Source organism: Aquila chrysaetos, chromosome 7 (genome assembly GCF_900496995.4).
Source record: "Aquila chrysaetos chrysaetos chromosome 7, bAquChr1.4, whole genome shotgun sequence".
NCBI lineage: Eukaryota > Metazoa > Chordata > Aves > Accipitriformes > Accipitridae > Aquila > Aquila chrysaetos.
The window spans coordinates 40,134,037-40,152,331 of NC_044010.1; the positions used below are offsets into that span (position 1 = coordinate 40,134,037).

An 18,295-nucleotide genomic window follows, 5' to 3' on the forward strand; every position below is an offset into this window, starting at 1 on the left:
TTTTGGTGGTGATTCATTTGTTCTACCTCATGAAAAACCAGAATGTTGGTAATGAAGAGTGTTCACTCACAGGAAAAGCAGGGACTGAAACCAGGTCAATGTTATTCAGTAGCCAAATACAAACTGAAACATGTTTTTAACAATGAGCTTAATTAACTCTCAGAACAATTCTCAAAGAAATGTGGAGGATTCACCATCACTGGCAAATTTTAAATCAAGCAGATGTGTTTTTTCTAATTAAATTCTCTTGTTCAAGAAGAGTTATTGAGACTGAACCTTGATTTTTCAGATGAGTTCTGAGAAGTCCTGTGTATTTAGGTCAAGTTAGATGATCACAATAACTGAAATGTTTAGCAGTGAAGAAAAGAAAAAAATCTCTGCAGAGTTCTGGATAAGTAAACATTCTTTAAATATGATTGTATTGGTTCAATCAAAAATGGCAAAAAATACTTTGAAATTTCTGAATTAACATTTTTAGAATTTCCTTTATGTTATTTTGCTTATTCTTTTACTACTTCAGGATGAAAACAGGGACAAGAAATCAAGTACCATCAATAGATATGGGCTGTGCAAGCTTTCTTTTCTTTACACATAATCATTGCAATCTGTTGCCTCTAAAGAATCACCATTTTCTTTTAAGTTTTGTGGTCATTAGTCTTTATACAATAGGAAGATATCTAATAATGAAATTAAATTTGGAGATCCAATATTTTCCCTCAGAAAAAGCTATAGATTGCAGGAAAAAATGAACTACTAATTTTTTTGAACATTTTTCTAACCTTTTCTCCAACTCCTTGCTGCCCTATATCAGAAAATAACCCTTTTCATTTTTTTTCCTTTAAGTTGATACCAAATGACAGTTTGTGAAGATCTGTTCACCGTCATCTTTATACACAAGGATTTTTTCCTCCACCTTTTCTTCAGTTGACATCTATGACAAACAGCTATAGGGAAAAGCTTTTGTCCCTACATTTGTTCAATATTTGACTGCAAATCACGTATGCCTTGAGCTGCTTTAGAGACTGTTCTCAACCATATGGAAAAGGAAAATGCCTTAGATTTGAAGGCTGGCTGCTTTTCATTTTGACAGATTTAAAATGGATAATCCTAATTGATTAAGTCACTTCCCTGAAAATTTTCATTCCCAGTTATCTCACAAGTTATTATCAGTGGAAGCTATAGTTACTGACCTAAAATGTCTCCTTCCTATTCCAGAAGGGTATTGTTTTCATGTAGTTTTATCCACTAATGTATTTTAACTAAGTTTTAAAAAAGAATCAGCAATGGTTACATTTTCTTCCTTCCTGAATCAAAAGAAAAATAACTTGTCTTTTACTAAGAACTAAAAATAAGCAGTTTGTGCAAAAATAAGTGAAAGCTAAATTATAGACATTTGTTTTGTATTTCATATGAAAATGTTGATGTTGGTAGTCATCTGTTGTGGATTACATATGATTTCCATTTCTGGACTCACACGGATGTACAGGATCTGCAGCAGCCACTTCTGTTCAGAAACACTGCAGCTCCTGTTTGCCATTGAGTATCCAAAGCCTGTCTTCTGTGTCAGTACGATTCAGAATCATCCTGACACTGTCACGTAATTTGGGTCCTTGATCCTTTCCAGAATATCTTAATTCCCACTTTTAGTGACAACTTCTCTCTCTCCACTGGGTCACTTTATTTGATTTTTTAATCTCCTGCCATAGCAAGTCTTTCCAGTCCAGTTGATTTCCTACCTGTCTACTTCTAAGCATTTTGTCCTGTTCTTCTTGTTCTGGAGGTCCCCAAGCATATCCCTCTGTATTCCTCTCTGCATTTAAGAGGCCATCAATTCACATGTTTATTGGATTTTGGGAATACTGACTATGATTTGCTCTAAGTTAGGACTACAGAGTTGATTTTAACGTTCACACAACAGGAAGCAATGCACAATCCCCAACCAAGAACTGCTAATTGCCTTTATGGCTGGAAACCCATGCCACATTTCAGCTGCCCCTCAGGAAACCAGGAGAATCATAATAAATATCATATTAACCACAGGAATTCAGGGGATAAAATATTATGAGACTTCAATGATGTCTTAATAAAATTTAAAGATGATCTGTATCTATACCTGAGTCTGACAGGTGAGTAGCTCTGTGTCACATTGACTGATCCAACATGTCCCAGATCTCTGCAGTAGGGTTAAAATATTTCTGAACATATATCTAAACTTATATGTCCTTACATGGTAAAATGACTGACTAGCAGAGATGTACATAAATAGCATGTGAGACCACACTGACAATAAAAGATGATACTGTGTAGACATGGGAATTTTCAGTTTGAAAAATAAATTACTGTGTAGTTTGAGACCTATGGACCTAAGACAAGTACAGTACGTATGTGTTCTGTCAGAAAGGATTACTTGTTAAAAAAGGAACAATTTGGTGTGAATTACCAGTTTGGCCATAAAAATCCAAAATGCCTCTGAAGTGGAAAGGCACTTGACAGCTCAACATAGTTTCTTGCTAGAGGATATTGCTGATGTTTTTTTCTTTACTTCCTCTAGGAACAAATTACTGTTCTGTGATAGTCTTGATAAACTCTGGAGCAGGTTTTGCATGACAATGATAACAGTCAGAACATAAGATGTATTTTTTAAATTGTAATCCTGGACAAATGATTGCTGGCCTCTGTATGAGGCCGCTGCAGTGAAATCAGTGCTCACTCCTAAAACGATAATAAAATCCAACAGCAATGACATCCAGGCCATTATTTGACTTCATTTTCTCCTGCACCAAGGAAGTAATCAAAATGACTTGCTAATAAATGTAAAAGAAATGAAAGTTCTTTGTCTTCTCTGAGGGGTTTTCTTTTCTTACATGAAGTTTTATAAATTGAGTCCTGAAACCTTGTTTTCAGAGTGCATGGTTTTTTATTTTTTCTTTTTGACTTGCATTATGCCACAAGAAACTTCTTGAACTCATAGCTAGCATTAGGAAGAGAAGGCTGCTTGGTTTACGTACCAAGTTATCTCTTGCGTTGCTGTTAATGCATCATACGCTATTTCCGTGGAAAGTACACAATACATCTAAAACCAAATAAGCAAACAGAACTGTTTTGCAGCTGATATTACTTTATATGTGTGGCATATAAAACACAGTAGAACAAAGGTTTTGAAATGTTTATTTTGCTGAGGGAAAGAAACTACTCAAAATTGTGAAACAAAACTATAGAGAGAAGTAACTTGAGGGCAATAAAGGTCTCAAGCCTTGAGGATATTCTCTCAAGATATCAGCTCCTAGCCAAAACCCAGATACTTTCGTTACATTACAGCAATTACTGGCTAACCTTTGAATATTTTACATATAAGGACAAGGACAAAGAAATTCGTTCTGCAAAGCCGTGAGTAGGAGAAAGGGACTCACAGTAGGGGGACAACTTTTAGGATAGTTCATGTAAAGACTGAACCCCCAGCTCTAAAAACCTTTGTTCTGCCTAAAGGATTTTGAGTGAAATGCAAGTAATCTAGAATTGTCTTTTGTATTTTATTTGCTCTTCTGCTTTGTAGGTAGGAGCTTGACCATGTATTTTCATTTAAGCCTGATTTCTTTTATTTTCAGGTTGAATAATAGGTGTAACTAGTATCTTCGGAATGTTTGAATCTAGCGATTATCTGCTGACAAGTTTCAGGGGTTAGCATTGAGGCTGGCATTGCTGCATGTTGGGTTTTAGGATGTTGCACACAAAACACAGCGGGCAAAAGGGCATATAAGTGGAGCAAAGAAATTCTTGTTTGTTTAATTTGACAGGCTAATAAAAGTTGTCGTTAGTCCAGTTACAATAATACTACCATTCATAGTCAACAATAACACAGAAAAGCCTCTGTTAACATAGTTAAAATTGTTACACAGAAAAACTTTCCTATTATCTACCCTTTTTTTCTGCTGTATTGCTCATCCTTCTGGTGACCCTCTGGGTCTTAATCTTGACAGCATCAGTCCTCCCCAGGTGCAGAGCTTGGATAGGGATGTCAGAGAGCTGTCAGTGCCCCAAATTCTTTGCTTGGAGGGCTAGTAAAGTGTTCGTTCCTCAGCAGTTTTAGGATCTGGCTGGATTTATTTTTATGCATTATCTTAACACAGTCTGTATAAGTGAACTTTGTTTTTACTGGTTCTCAATTATTCTGTTTTCTATTCTCTGCTTTATCTAAAATGGATTAACAAGATTGTATTCCTGTAGTGACTGTTGTGATTTGTGTTTACAGTTTTGGACGTCTGGTACCATCCTATGTTTACACTCTTGCAAACCATTTTTTATTCTAGTATCATAGATAATTCAGTCTGCACAGATGTTTGCTCATATCTCTATAAACTCAAAATATCCTAAACCAAACCTGACTGCTAAACAATTGCTATCATAAATAAAAGAAGCTAAAATCAACTTATGCCAAATGCCATCTTAAGACAAATGTCAATCAAATCCTTAGACTCTGCCTTGTAAGGCCACTAAAAAGCCTGTTAATAGTAATGGAAAGAAACCACATTTACCAGGCCACAGAAGTGTTCCCTTTAGTAGAAACAATATTCCTACTCTGGGAATTATTTAGCTACGAAATACATGTAGCATATTGTGGGTTCTGTCATCCACAGAACTACTGTTTTATGACACAAGTCAAATTAATGGGCAAAAGTTACTTTTCAGGAGGGATTCTTCTTACCAGCTTCGTCTATTTTCTTGAGTACTAAGAAACCAAAAACCCAGTATAGAGCTCAATTCTGCCTTTCTGCAGAAACCTGTAAACCTGAAATGATGAAGAGTATAAATATCAAGACTATGAAAATGCATAACTTGGGAAATATACATATGTGACTCTCAGTGGAGAATAATAGCTAAACTGGCTGTTTCAAAAGTTTATAAACTATGTCAAGGAAACAACTTTGGAAAAGACAAAAGTGCTGAGTAATCATTCTATCCCATGCACTTACAAGGGTCAGTTGGAGAGGTACATATATATGTTTCCAGTTACTGTCTGCTGTATGAAGTGTGATATATCTCCTGGAAACTTGCAACAAACAGTACAATTTTTGGTTGTATATAAAAAGTAGAAGGATGTAACAGCACCAGTGTCATTACAGATTTCACAACACTTTGCAGATTTTGATTAAAATCTGCCATAGCTTCAGAACTTGACTGTGCTTTCAGAGATTGGACTAAGAGATACGTATATCCAAGAAAAGTTTAAAATGAAAGTAAAAATATATCTGTCAAAAATAATCAGATATTTGACATATGTCGAAAATTCAATTACGCCTGAACTGAAGCACCATGGACTCAAGACATTTTTGTGTGTGTTTGGGTCTGGAAAAAGATTAGTATAAGGGGAAGCTGTCATAGTCTTAATTTACTTGCTAGTACTTTATCTTAGGGTAACATGAACTTTCTTTAAGAGAGAAAGGATAAAGTTTGGTGGGTTTTTTAGTGGCTGGGCACTAAAAAGAAAGTCACACTTCTGTACAAAGTGTATGGCATTTCTTGTGCGGCCCTTGCCTTCTCAAAATATTTGTGTGATTATTTTCTTGTTTTTGTTAAGATTTCGGGCAGGTTATTAAGTGCTGGCAAACTGTTTTGTTATATACAGAACACAGTTAATTCACTGCTGTAGAGAGGGAGAGAGGTTGAGTGGGCTATAGTTTTCCTGTTAACCAAAGTAGGGCAGAACGTGTAAGATCCTGTTTCTAAAAAATATGACTATCTATCCCTCCAGTCACCTCAGCAATCCTGCTCCATCCACACTGTGTTTCTGGTCTTTCTTCTATACAATTATTTATCAATTACTCTCTCTTGAGAATATCAGAATTATATTTAAATATGTGCAGAATTAAAATGAAAATTTAGTTAAGGAAGGACCGACTGACCTAATTTAATTGACTTTTTACTTGTCTATTTTTTAATGTGTCACAAATAGAATCATTCAGAGAAAAGGTGTATTGATACATCTTTATACAGTGCTGATGTAGAAGCGATTTTGCATTTTTTCCTTTGACTTTGCAGTATGCCTCCTGGTTTCTGTGACTTTGGATCTAGGACATTACTGTGCTGCAGACTTTTAGATTTTAGATGTCTGGATGACCTCACAAAATTTTATCAACATAAAGTTGTCATCAGGGAAATCAGGATGATAAACAATTTTCAAATGTATAAAATGGTAAAAGGCAGATGGGATAGATCTACTGTCTATCGGATTATTGGAGGGAAAAAAATAGATTTGGAAGGAAAAAGCAAGAGAAACTGTTGGTCTACCATAATGTTTTAGAAAAACTGTTGGACCATAGGGTAATTAGAAAACTTTTATTACTCTCATTCCTGACTATTTTTCTTCAGTCCTTACTCTTACCTGTTTGGCATTCCCTCTGCCACATGACTTTCATATAATGCAGTCTGGCCTCCTCCACTCATTCTGCTCTCTTCCATAACACCATTTTGCAAGTTGTTGTCCATGCCTGTTCCCCTTTTGCTGGTCCCTCAGGTGTTTTGTTTGTTTGTTTTTCAAGTCCTATTGCTCACTATTCCCTGTCTTTACAATATTTTTCCTTCTCTGATGTGTGTCTTATGTGTTGTTCTGTACTGCTATTCAACCTTGCTTTCTGACTGTTCTCATCTCCTGCCATTCAGATGTGTCTTTCCTAATGTGCTGGCTAACTGGATTTCTGTAAAGTGAACCCAAAGTCCATCATCACAGCACCTCTGAAGGGAAATTGCAAAGATATCCCATGCTGCCAAGACAAATGCATAAGATAACAGCAGACATGGAAAATATAACTGAATGTGGCATGTATATGAATGTCAGGCAGCTTTTTCAGATTTAACAGGTCTGTAACACCTACCCAAAGTCAAAGTTGCAGGTACCAGCATTTCAGAGATAAGAGGGATGTTCTGTAATAAACCAGTTGCGGAGGTTATGTAATTTCTGTATTACTGCAGAACATTCTTACACCAAATTTTATAATTAGATATGATATAGAAGTGATGGAGACTTTGTTCTGAAATATATTAAGCGATAATCTTATATTGGGGGTTAAAAAAATTATTGTCTATTTATCCTCAATAAGAGACTGTGATCTTCATGTTATTAAATACATTACATGTATTTTTTTAAGTTTTCTCAGATTTAAAGATCTTAAGTGTAATTTTTCTTGTTTTGGTTATCACCAAAGCAAATTACTATACTTAGAAACGCTTTTTCCTTCAGTGTGCTTAACCCTTGTAAGCTTAGTTGTTACTGCGCTTCAACGATAAATAAACATAATAGGTATTTCTGCCAAAATAATGGTTTTGTTTTTGGCTGCAGCTGCACTATAGGCTATTAGTTAGAGACAGATAATTTTATAAATGAAAAGGAAACTTTATGCTTGGCCTTTTAGACATGCTTCATTTAAAAACAAAATAAATTGCATTAAATGAAACAACATATTTTATTACTGAGCCCTGTTCTCAATCCATTTATTTTAATCTAAATAGCAAATGTTTAACTTGTATCCATTATTTTGTACCAGAAAGAAATTCTTCTAAATTAAATCTCTTAATGAAATAAGCCAGGAAGACTCTGCCAGAAGTATACAAATTGTATTAACACAAGATTCATAAAATGGCAAATAAAACTTATAAACATGCTGTACCTAATACATTTTATTGTGTGCTTATGATAGTGATGATGTGAAGCCTTTCAGTTAAAGACTCAAACATTCATTCCTTTATTTGTGCCATTTATTTCTTAAAGCAACTTCTCAAGTTTTAACTAGTCATTTGTGAAATTGTTTATTAGCATCTGAGCTGCATATTCATGACTTAACTTTTCCAACTAAGGAACTCAGCAACTCAGGGGGGATCTTATCAATGTATAGAAATACCTGAAGGGAGGGTGCAAAAAGGACGGAGCCAGGATCTTCTCAGAGGTGCCCAGTGACAGGAAACACAGGAATGTCCCTCTGAGCATAAGGGAATACTTTTTTTTTACAGTGAGGGTGTCCAAGCACTGGAACAGGTTGCCCAGAGAAGTTGAGGAGTCTCCATCCTTAGAGATATTCAAAAGCTATCTTGGACATGGTCCGTGGCAAAGAGCTCTGGGAGACCCTGCTTGAGCAGGGGGGTTGGACCCCTTGTCTGCCAGAGACCCCTTCTAACTTCAACCATCCTGTGATTTTGTGAAGGTTTCAGAGGCAGGGGAACACTCTAACTTTTGGTGGAAGAATGCATAATTCAGGAAGCAGAGAGTCCTCCTAGAAACACAATCATTGTGGACCATCTGTGAAAGGAATCTCTCTTGCATCCCACCTACCTAAATAAACTGTACTGAGGGAAGGAAAATGGTGATGTAAATGTTAAAAAGTGTAATGAGATTAATTTAACCTTTAGCACTTTGCATGCTTATTGTATTAGCTCTTTTACTTACTTTATTGTAAGTTGAACTAACTTGAAGTGCAATACATTCCACTTTCTTTGTCCCAGAGAAGATGCAAATAGGAGTTTTACCATAATGTATGTGCCCTGAGAAACCGTAACTTAGATCAAGTTATACTTAATTTATGGATTTTGCTCTTATGTCTGAGACGACATGAAAGACTAGCAACCAGTTATCTTCCTGGTTCACTTCAGATATAGAAAAAAACATTCAGAACTTCACTGATATATGGTTCAAGACACGCAACTAACTGACATTTTAGTAATACATGTGCCCTTCAAACAATCTCGTTGAGATGGTAAAGTTTGTTTCATATCTTCCTCGGAGATGTAAGTCATGCATCTTGGAATACTTTTTTGTATAAATACCATAGAACCTTAGAACAGCTCAGGTTGGAAGGGAGCTTGACAGATCATCTGGTCCAACCTTCCATGGAAAAGGGACCCTAGATAAGATTATCTAGCACTCTGTGCAGCCATGTCTGGAAACCTTCCAGTGATAAGAACTCCGCCATGTCCCTGGGAAGGTTGTTCCAGTCATTGATTGTTCTGAAACCTCTCCTAGTGCAACTTCTACCCTGTCCTGGTTTCAGCTGGGATAGAGTTAATATTCTTTCTAGTAGCTGGCATAGTGCTGTGTTTTGGTTTTAGGATGGGAACAATAACATACCCATTGCCCCTTGTCCTCTCCATGTGGCTCCTTGTGAAGAGCGAGCCTCCATTCTCTTTGTAGATGCCCTTTAAGTACTAGAAATCTCTGATAAGGTTCCCCCTGAGCCTTCTCTTCTCTAGGGTGAAAAGATCAAACTCCTGCAGTCTTTCCTTACAGGGCAGGTTCTCCAGCCCTTTGATCATCTTTGTGGCCCCCCTTTGGACCCCCTCCAGTCTGTCCACATCTTTTTTGAATAGTGGGAACCCGAACTGGACACGGTACTCCAGGTGCAGCCTGACAAGTGCCGAGCAGAGGGGGACGATCGCATCTCTATCCCTGCTGGTAGTGCCCCTGCGGATGCAGCCCAGGATCTGTTTTGCCTTCCTTGGTGCAGCAGCGCACTGCTGGCTCACGTTCAGCTTCTTCTCCCCCAGGTCCCTTTCAGCAGGGCTGCTCCCCGGCCACATCAAACCCTCGCCTGTACTGGGCTCTGGGGTTATGTCGTCCCGCGTGGAGGACCTTGCGCTTGTCTTTGTTGAACTTCACGCAGTTCTTGCTGGCCCGCTCTTCCAGCCTCTCCAGGTCTCTCTGTGAGCTGGCTCTCCCTTCTGTCTACCTCACCAGTTTACTGTCATCAGCAAACTTGGTGAGAACCTCTGCCTTGTCAGCGTTATATGTAACTAGTTTCCCTGCCCTGTTTAGCAATGGGACTGTGCTTCTGCTTACTACTCACACATCTGAAGAACCTTTTCTTGTTGTGCTTGATATTTTTGGCCAATTTCAGTTCTAGCTATGCCTTAGCCTTCCTGACTGCATTTCTGCATGCCCTAGCAAGGTTCTTGTAGTCCTTGATGGGTATTTGGCTGCCTTTCTATAGCTGGTATGCTGCTTCTTAGCCTTTAAGTGCACCCAAAAGCTAATTATTAAGCCAGGGTGAGCTCTTGTTCTGCCTTCTTCCTTTCCCTTTGCAGGAGGTGCAGTGTTCTTCGTATCACCTACAATTCACTGAGATAAGTATCTGCATCTGGCTTAGCAAACAAGAATGTATTTTATATGTATTCTTAAAAGCATAAACAGGACAAAGCATAGTGGTCTATCATGATCACGGAACTGTTTAGGTGGCAAGGAACCTCTTGAGATCATCTTGTGCATCCAACTTCTCCCTTGCTCAAGCAGGGTCATCTAAAGCAGGTTGTCCAGGACCACGTCCAGTCAAGTTTTGAATATCTCCACAGATGGAGGCTGTTGGCTGTTGTGTGATGGCTGTCAATTCAGAAAATTTTATTCATATTTACTCATTGAGACTGACTGATTATAATACTGATGCAGCAAAAGTAGCACAGACTGCTACATTCTCACAGGTTGTTAATTAGAACCCATAACAAGGGATTGTGATCATGTTTTACTGAAAGGGAATCAAAAATTCAAGCAGCCTCACTGGCAGCACTAAAAAAAAAAAAGAAAAAGATGCAAACAAAAATGAACCCACCCTTAATAACAGTTGAGGCAGAAATGCCGTCTGTTCTTTATTAAACTCTTGGAATTTAACACTGAACCACTTTTGGAAGAGCTGCTATAAAAAATCTTAGTCTTCATATGTGAGCCAGGCTTTCATCTTTTCTAGCAGGTGAAAATAAATGAAGAATACCTAGGCCTGACTTTTATTATGTATTTCAGATACTTACTGGAGTGCTGGCAATATCTCATTCTTTACTGCCTGATGTCAGTCCTCCTTTTCTGGATGAGTTCCTTGAGAAAGAATTAACTATCCTTCCCCAGCAGCAGCTGCTGTCTGTCAATATTTTGGAGGTTACCCTTTCCAAATTCTGAGGATAATGGTAGAAACCAGACCTGGTTATACTGGTTTGACATTTATACGGCCAGTGCTAATTTTAGCAGGGCTGTCTGTGGTTTTAACTGGAATGATTATATACTAATAATTTTAATGGAGAAACTATAAAGAAAAAAACCCAACAAACAAAAGTGTCCACTCTTAAATGATTCCCCATCAGACTTCAACAAGGCATAGTGAGCTCTGCCTCATCTCTGTTTTTCAACTAGAGGAATCTGAACCGAGTGCCATTCTTCTGGGTACAATCAATGGGAGGCATTTTCAGATGCTACAGAATTAAGCACAATGCATCAAGGAGATAGTCCTTTCAACATCTAGAAAATCTGCCATCAAAGCACCTTACTAATATGAAAAATACATGGCTTTAAGATGAAGTTAGATGAGAGGATGAAGATTCTTTTCAAAGATATTGCAGGATATTTTGCTTATTGCCATCACAATTTTATCACTGTGACACTGCCTGGGATGCTTGCTCTTAAACATTTTCCTAAGCTACTGTAGAGGCAACAAATGCATTTTTACCCGTCTGTATTCCTTCCAAGTAACATCCCAGCTATGGGGATCCACTGCTTCATTACTTTAATTAATTTTAGCTCTCACAGTGCTACACTTTCTAGGGCTGATACAGAAATTACATAGAACTCACCCACAGTGCAGTGCCCCACAGAAGTGAAGCGGGGAATTTGCAATACACTTATTTTGATTTAATGATCTAATTCAGTTCTAGGCTCAAGTGTCAGAGGATGCAGTGCCCAAGGAATTTTTTACAGAATCAGTGTTCTCCACCAGCCTTTGGAGAGGCTTGAGGCAAGGCTTAAAACCAGGTTCCCTAACAAAGAAATGCAGGAGGACACAGATCTCCGCATGCTTCTCTGTAAGGCAGTTGACTCTAATTGCAGCCGTTGGTTTGAGTCAGATGGCTTCAGTCTTTTAAAGGGTCAGCTGAGCTTACTCTGCTATCGCTGTTTCCTAATGACCTGTAGGACAGTGAAAGAAAAGTAAGGTATTATCAAAATCTGGCCCAAAGCTTTTTACCGAATGTGATGCAGCTCTATTCCGAAAAGAGCCTCACTATGGATTTCTTACGAAGAATTTGTGGTTATTCATTGCAGCAGAAATACTTACATGAAGATAAGGGATCGGCTGTTGGTATCAGTTCTTGGTCTCCCTAGCAGAGTATTTGAGGTCCACAGGCAAATAGCAGCAACTTGGTTGGTAATGCTGATTTGTATTAAAGTTGTCCATATAGATATTGTCTGTTGTGCCAGCAGTTACTGGCCCACATTCTCTAAATGGGAGGAAGGAAAGAGAAGCATGAAGCAATGTGTGATTTTTGCGTTTAGGCCTACTTCATCTATCTTATTAACTAGGCAAAATCATAAGGAAATAAATCTGTACTAGCAGTTAATGATCAGTTGGTTAGTTGACAGCTGCAGGCAAGCCCAGTGATATAAAAATTACTGTCATTATGAACAGCTTCTACTAAGAAGATTTTTTTATTAAAAATATGAATACATTCTGTTTCAACAGCAATATTATAAAATTTGTCTTTTCATGTTCTTTAATAACCAATTTTCTGCCAGAATGACCCAGAATGCTATCATATGGGTTCTGTATTAAAATTTATTTAAAAAAACAGGGAGCTATGCCCTGTAACAGGCATAATTAAGCTACAGTTCAAACAGTATATTCAATGCACATGTAGTATAACTAGGTACTAGTTTACAGTCAGTTCTATTTGTCATACGTTAAAAGAGTTGCAAATGAAACTCATGGATGTGTCGTAATGGCGTTACAAAGTGCCTACATACTGTTGTTGATTACACTATTTTGGTATGTTAGGTATTTGGATTCGAGGCAACCTAACTGCAAATACATCCTGAAGAATAGACTTCTAATTTAAAGATATTACAGGCCTCTGCCTTACCAACACCAGAGTAGCCCCAAAGTGGGCAAATCACAGCAGAGAGCTGTCTCTTCTCTGACAGAGGGAGAATAAATAGCGCATCAGTGCTGTAGCTGACGTCTGTTCCAGAGGGATGGATCCTAGTTCAGATGTTTTATGAAGTATGGCAACAATGTGTGTGGTCAGCTTATTTATTTCAGCTACTGGATTAAAAAACTAGTTGCTAATTTTTAAAGGTTTTCAAAAACCCTTTGACCACCTTACTGCCAACAATATGTGTATATATATTGTATATCTTTTAAATCTTGGATATGTACTTGATAGATAATGCATTGAATAGGGAGTATAAGATTGAAAGAAAAATCTTAAATCTTTATTAAAAGAAAAAAAGAAGAAATAGGGTTTATTTTTCCATCTAGATATTAACATTTTAAATGGATTTTTAATGAGGATATTTTCAAGCTATTTCAAGATACAAGACTTTTCAAGTAATTATTTCAAAAAGAAATTGCTCATGCCATGATGGACTTCTACAAATACACAAAAATTAAGCAATTACAAGTGCAAAGCAGTTGGTTAATTTCCATAACTACCACATGATAAGCCTCTTACATACAGAAATCTAGATATATTTAGGTAAGAATTCCCTACTGTTTGTAGCATCCGTAATAATATGAGGCACTGGTCTATATTTGAGGTCTTGAGGCTTTGTTACTGAAAGAGGCAGAAATCCTGCAGACAGTGGTTTGTCTTTAAATAATCCCAGCCTTCCTAATTTAAGATTGACTTTCCAACCTTAATTTGGTTAGTTTATTTTAATTTAAGAATGTTTCTAGCTAAAAGCTTTACAGCTACAGAACCACATCGACTCCAGTGTGGTTATATACTAGAGGAAGTACATACATAACACAGTACAAGATAATTCTTCATAAAGTTAATCAGTCTGGACAGGGCAATTTATTAATTTAAATATGCTGTTAATCTACCCAAGCTACTTTGGATATCTTTATTCAAGGTTGCTGTTTGTGTTGAAGGAATAAATGATAGCAACAACAGATTGTGAGGTAGCAATAGAAGCTGCAATGTCCAGTGGACTTTATAATTAAATGCTAGCAGAGGATTGGTGCAGATGAGGAGTCCTGACTTTTGTTCTGTGTTTTGGTGAGCTGTCTTTCAAACCCTTCTCTCCCACCCTGCTGTGACTTACCTTTGTTGCTTCTGGCTATTCCTGTCTGTCATCATTTTACTGTGTCTCCCTACATGTCCACCTTCATTCCCAAACTTCCACGCATCCCCCTCTTTTTTTGTATTTTGTCCTTCCCAAGACCGCATTACAATTTTCTTATCACCCACTCTGCTGCAGCTCTCAGCATTGAGGTCTTCATCCTCAAACCACTTAGGCTGTAAGAAGGTGAGCATTTGGAGCACAGGAGAAAGTTTCCTTGCTGACGTTTTTTGAGCGCACAGCAGCCTGTGGTTATCAGAAGAAGCGATCACAGGGAGAGTTCTGCTCGTCCCATGCATACTAACTTGAGCAGATTCAGTCACTCTCGGGGAACGACACTCATAGACCTGTATTAGCATGTATGCGTTGTAGCAGGCATGAAAAATCATCACAAAAATGGATTCAAAGCTTAATGTAGAAGTAGTTATTCATAACTAAGAGGTTTTTCTGCAGATAGAATTAAAGCTGAAACCCTAACCCCAAGTTGTCAGTTCCACCAAATTTCAAGAATTCTTTTCAAAGCACGGAGCTTGACAGTGAAAAGACTGTATGATTTACTTGTTCTACTTTGTGTAATTTTTCTATAACTTTATTTCTGAAATAGCTGGAACACACCCTGAGGTAGATGTTCTGACACTCGGCAGACTGGCAAGTCATTGGAAAAAGGTCCTTAAAAATGCAATGTATCAGGCCACCTTCATTACAGACAACATGGGGTTTTGGTTTTTTTAAAACAGCAAAATCAATCAGATGAAAAATTGTACAGAAAAGGCATGGCTTGTAGAATAATAATGTGGATTCAAATATATTTCAATTATGTCTTGAACATGAACAATTGCTTTTGGATTGGTCTTTTTAATGCAGTGTTACTCTTCTACATTGCAAGCCACAGATGCTCAAAAAACATGACTTGGGCCCTAGAACATCATGGGACTGACTTACAGATATTACATGTGATCTTTGAATATTAAATGTGGGACATTCATTTAATTGTGCTTGTTTTGTTTTGAGCCTTCACAGTCTCCCCGGGTCTCATTTCAAAGTTTTGTCAGTAAGTAGAAGTCTAAAATAATACCTTACGTAAACTCCTCTATTCAAGACATTGAATCACAAAGTACCTTATTACAGGAAGACAGGCCACAAATGCTACTATAAGATGAGATTTGGCTGCAGCAAGAGCAGGGTAAAATGAAATTTGTTATCACAGGGAGCATGGTATACTATGATAAAATGTTAAATAGTGTATCAAAAAGAAAAAAAGAAATATATGAGTAAAATGATACAAATAATTTTCAAAACTTTCAAAATAGCATAACGATCTGTTCTATCTTCCAGGAATCCGATTAGCTCCAAAAGAAAAAATGGACATCCCAGTGCTATTCATGCCAGATACAATGAAAATGTATGAGGCTGTGGTGGTAATTCATGTAATGAGGGAAAATGGTGAAAACTGGCCTTATGAGGATTCTGCTGAATTAAATAAAGACTTAAAGAGGTAATTTATTATAATAGGAAAAGAAAAAGTAGTTGAGGATACTCAATCCTATCATCATATTCCCCTTCGGCTATTCGTGTGTAGCTCCCAAGGGCAATCAAGTGTCTGATTTTGAGGGCAATTGGTATCCAACAAAAGCTTTTAATGTACCCTGCAAAGTATGCTGAGTTAGGGTAAGACTTTTATCTGGTTTAATACCTACTTTTTCTAACTTTAAATAAAGAAAATGTAAAGTACTAGCTGCCTGTGCAGTTATGGATATTGAGCAAATGAAAGCTCTTAGATGCCTCTAATTTTTCAGTATATTTGGGCTAATAATGATTCTCCTGTGGGTATGTTTATGTAACGCATCAACTGCATAAACTTTGTTTCAGTGTAGACATGACATCAGAGAGAGTATGTTAGGCCAAATGTTCTCATATCCTGACAGAATAATATTCAAAGACGCTAAACTAAGTGGATATAAATTATTGCTGTTCTGATTTGGCTGGAACTTATTTCATATTTTCCTTCGATATGATTAGCATTACAGAGTCTCACCTCTCCAACAACTCTTAAGTCTAGATTACTTTGGAAAAAAAATTCTCAGCAGTCTATCATAATGATACTCTTCACTTATTTTCCAAGCAGTGTTACTGTAGCAGAGAATGGGGGAATTCAGGGAATACTCTGGATCTACCCAGTTCATGGAATACCTGAAGCACCACCACAGAAATTAGTTCCAGGTAGGTAATAATTGAAAAAAACTTGAACAATAAATTTAAGAAAATTAAATAGTCATGTGTGTTCTCTCCTGCTTGATCACAAGCATTTGCAGCAGTACTTTGCTACACCTTAAAAAAAAGATAAAATCACATATTAAAAATAAAATCTCCTTTCCCAACCTACGAAGCAAATCTAGATCTATTATTTTGTTCTCACTGTGGATAAAAGGAGCCAGGAGCAGCTGAAAATGTCAAGGCTTGTGCCCTTCAGTGTCCCAGTTAATGCTGAGTTAGAAAACTGAAGGTAAAGCAAACAAAAGACTGACACAAGGGTAGATTTCTGCTTGCATACCCAGAACACCCTTCTGGAGAGTTTACACGGTGCAAAATATTGGAGTAGATATCTGCTGTTTCTCTCAGCCTTGAATTTCCTTCCTTAATCAAAACCAGAATAGAGAGTAGTGTGAATAGCAGTAAGTTTTCCACTTGCTCCTGAGAGGTAAACTTGCATTAAAAGCTGACTGATATTCATAGGGGTTTTGTTGTTGCTTATTTTTGGGATAGTAAATGTTTATAGATTTGATGCACCTATTTTTGAAAGGTGTGATAGAATTGCAGAATTGTGAAACAGAAGTTTTAAACAGCTTTTTAAATCTATAACCTTGATGAAACTACAGCTCGAGGTGTAGATGAGGGACAATTTTACACCAACTTGTCTTTTCATCTTGTCTTTTGATGAGTGAATATAATACCTTTCTACACTAAATAGACTAAGGTACAGGAACAACTTCTGGAAAACTATAGAAATAGATATTTTTACTGCCATTAATTTAATTTGCTTAAGGACCCTTTCCTTGCAGACAAATGCCAATGATGTGGTATTAATTAGAGCTTTCATCTCCTTAATTTCCACTTTAATACCTTAAGGAGTGAAGCAGAGTATTATCACGCAGTCAACTGTTGCCCAAAATGATGGTTTTAACGAGTCTCATTAGCATTAAAACTATGTATATTGATGTGAATATTTGTTGTGTTATTTAAAACTGTTATGTAATTCACTGGCAGACTTTGAGATAAATCTCCCTTTTATTGGGCTGTTGTTTTCATTAGGTATAGAAGTAATGAATTAAAACTGTTAGCATTCATAAATTGCTTAAGTGACATCACATCTGTATATAATCAGAAACTTCAGTAAAACTAAACTGTAGAATATTTCTAACTGTGTTATCCACTAGTTTATGTTCAGTAAATGTTTGTAATGCATACAAGGAGCATTGCATGCATTTTGAAGATGTATCTCTTTTTGGCCATCACCATGTTATGTTGGGCTAATTTTTTTTTTCTAAGGAAATACTAGGCCTTTCATTGAAAAATGACCTGGAAAACTAAAATGCCTATTTGTAAGTGTATTTATGAAACAGATTCCATTCCTGCCTTGATTCTGAAAGCCTATTTTCAGTTATAAATGGACTTTTAAAAAATCCCTCTTGTAAGATATGAATCCAAAACAGGTGATTTACAAGAAGCCTACTTTGTTTTTGAATCATTGCTTTTAATAATGATCGAAATAGTATTGTCATTTCTTTTAATACAGACATTTGTTAAAATTGCCTGGAGGCTACAAGCTGTTATGTCAAAAACCAAAGCTGCTTTGCTAGTATATTAGACAGTTCATCTTTTGTGTCATTCTTATTTGCATGTTAATATACTTAAACTTCTAGAAGTCACTCGGCTTAGTATCTCATGAGACCAATTAAAATGATCAGTGGCCACAATCCATGTAGTACATGTTAAGTAGATTACAACTTGGCTATCTTATAAAAGTGATTACAAGTGGAGAATCATCCAGAATATTTTTTTAATTCTTGTAGAGTCAAAGCAGCATACAATAATTTAGATTGGAAGGCACCACCAGAGGTCATCTAAACCAACCCCCTGCTCAAAGCCAGGTCTAATTAGATCAGGTTGCTCAGGGACTTGCCAAGTCAAATCCCACACAGATCTGATTTTCATCCATAA

At 37.0% G+C, this 18,295-nt stretch overlaps 1 protein-coding gene across 1 annotated transcript in view; it reads left to right on the top strand.

Annotated features, from left to right (window-relative positions):
* Window positions 1-18,295, top strand: part of CFAP47 (cilia and flagella associated protein 47) — a 354,799-nt gene that overhangs the window by 297,276 nt on the left and 39,228 nt on the right. Inside the window, exons 58-59 of the mRNA XM_041125007.1 lie at window positions 15,413-15,572; window positions 16,203-16,297. Of these exons, the coding sequence (XP_040980941.1) occupies window positions 15,413-15,572; window positions 16,203-16,297 (255 nt within the window). The remainder of the gene's footprint in view (window positions 1-15,412; window positions 15,573-16,202; window positions 16,298-18,295) is intronic.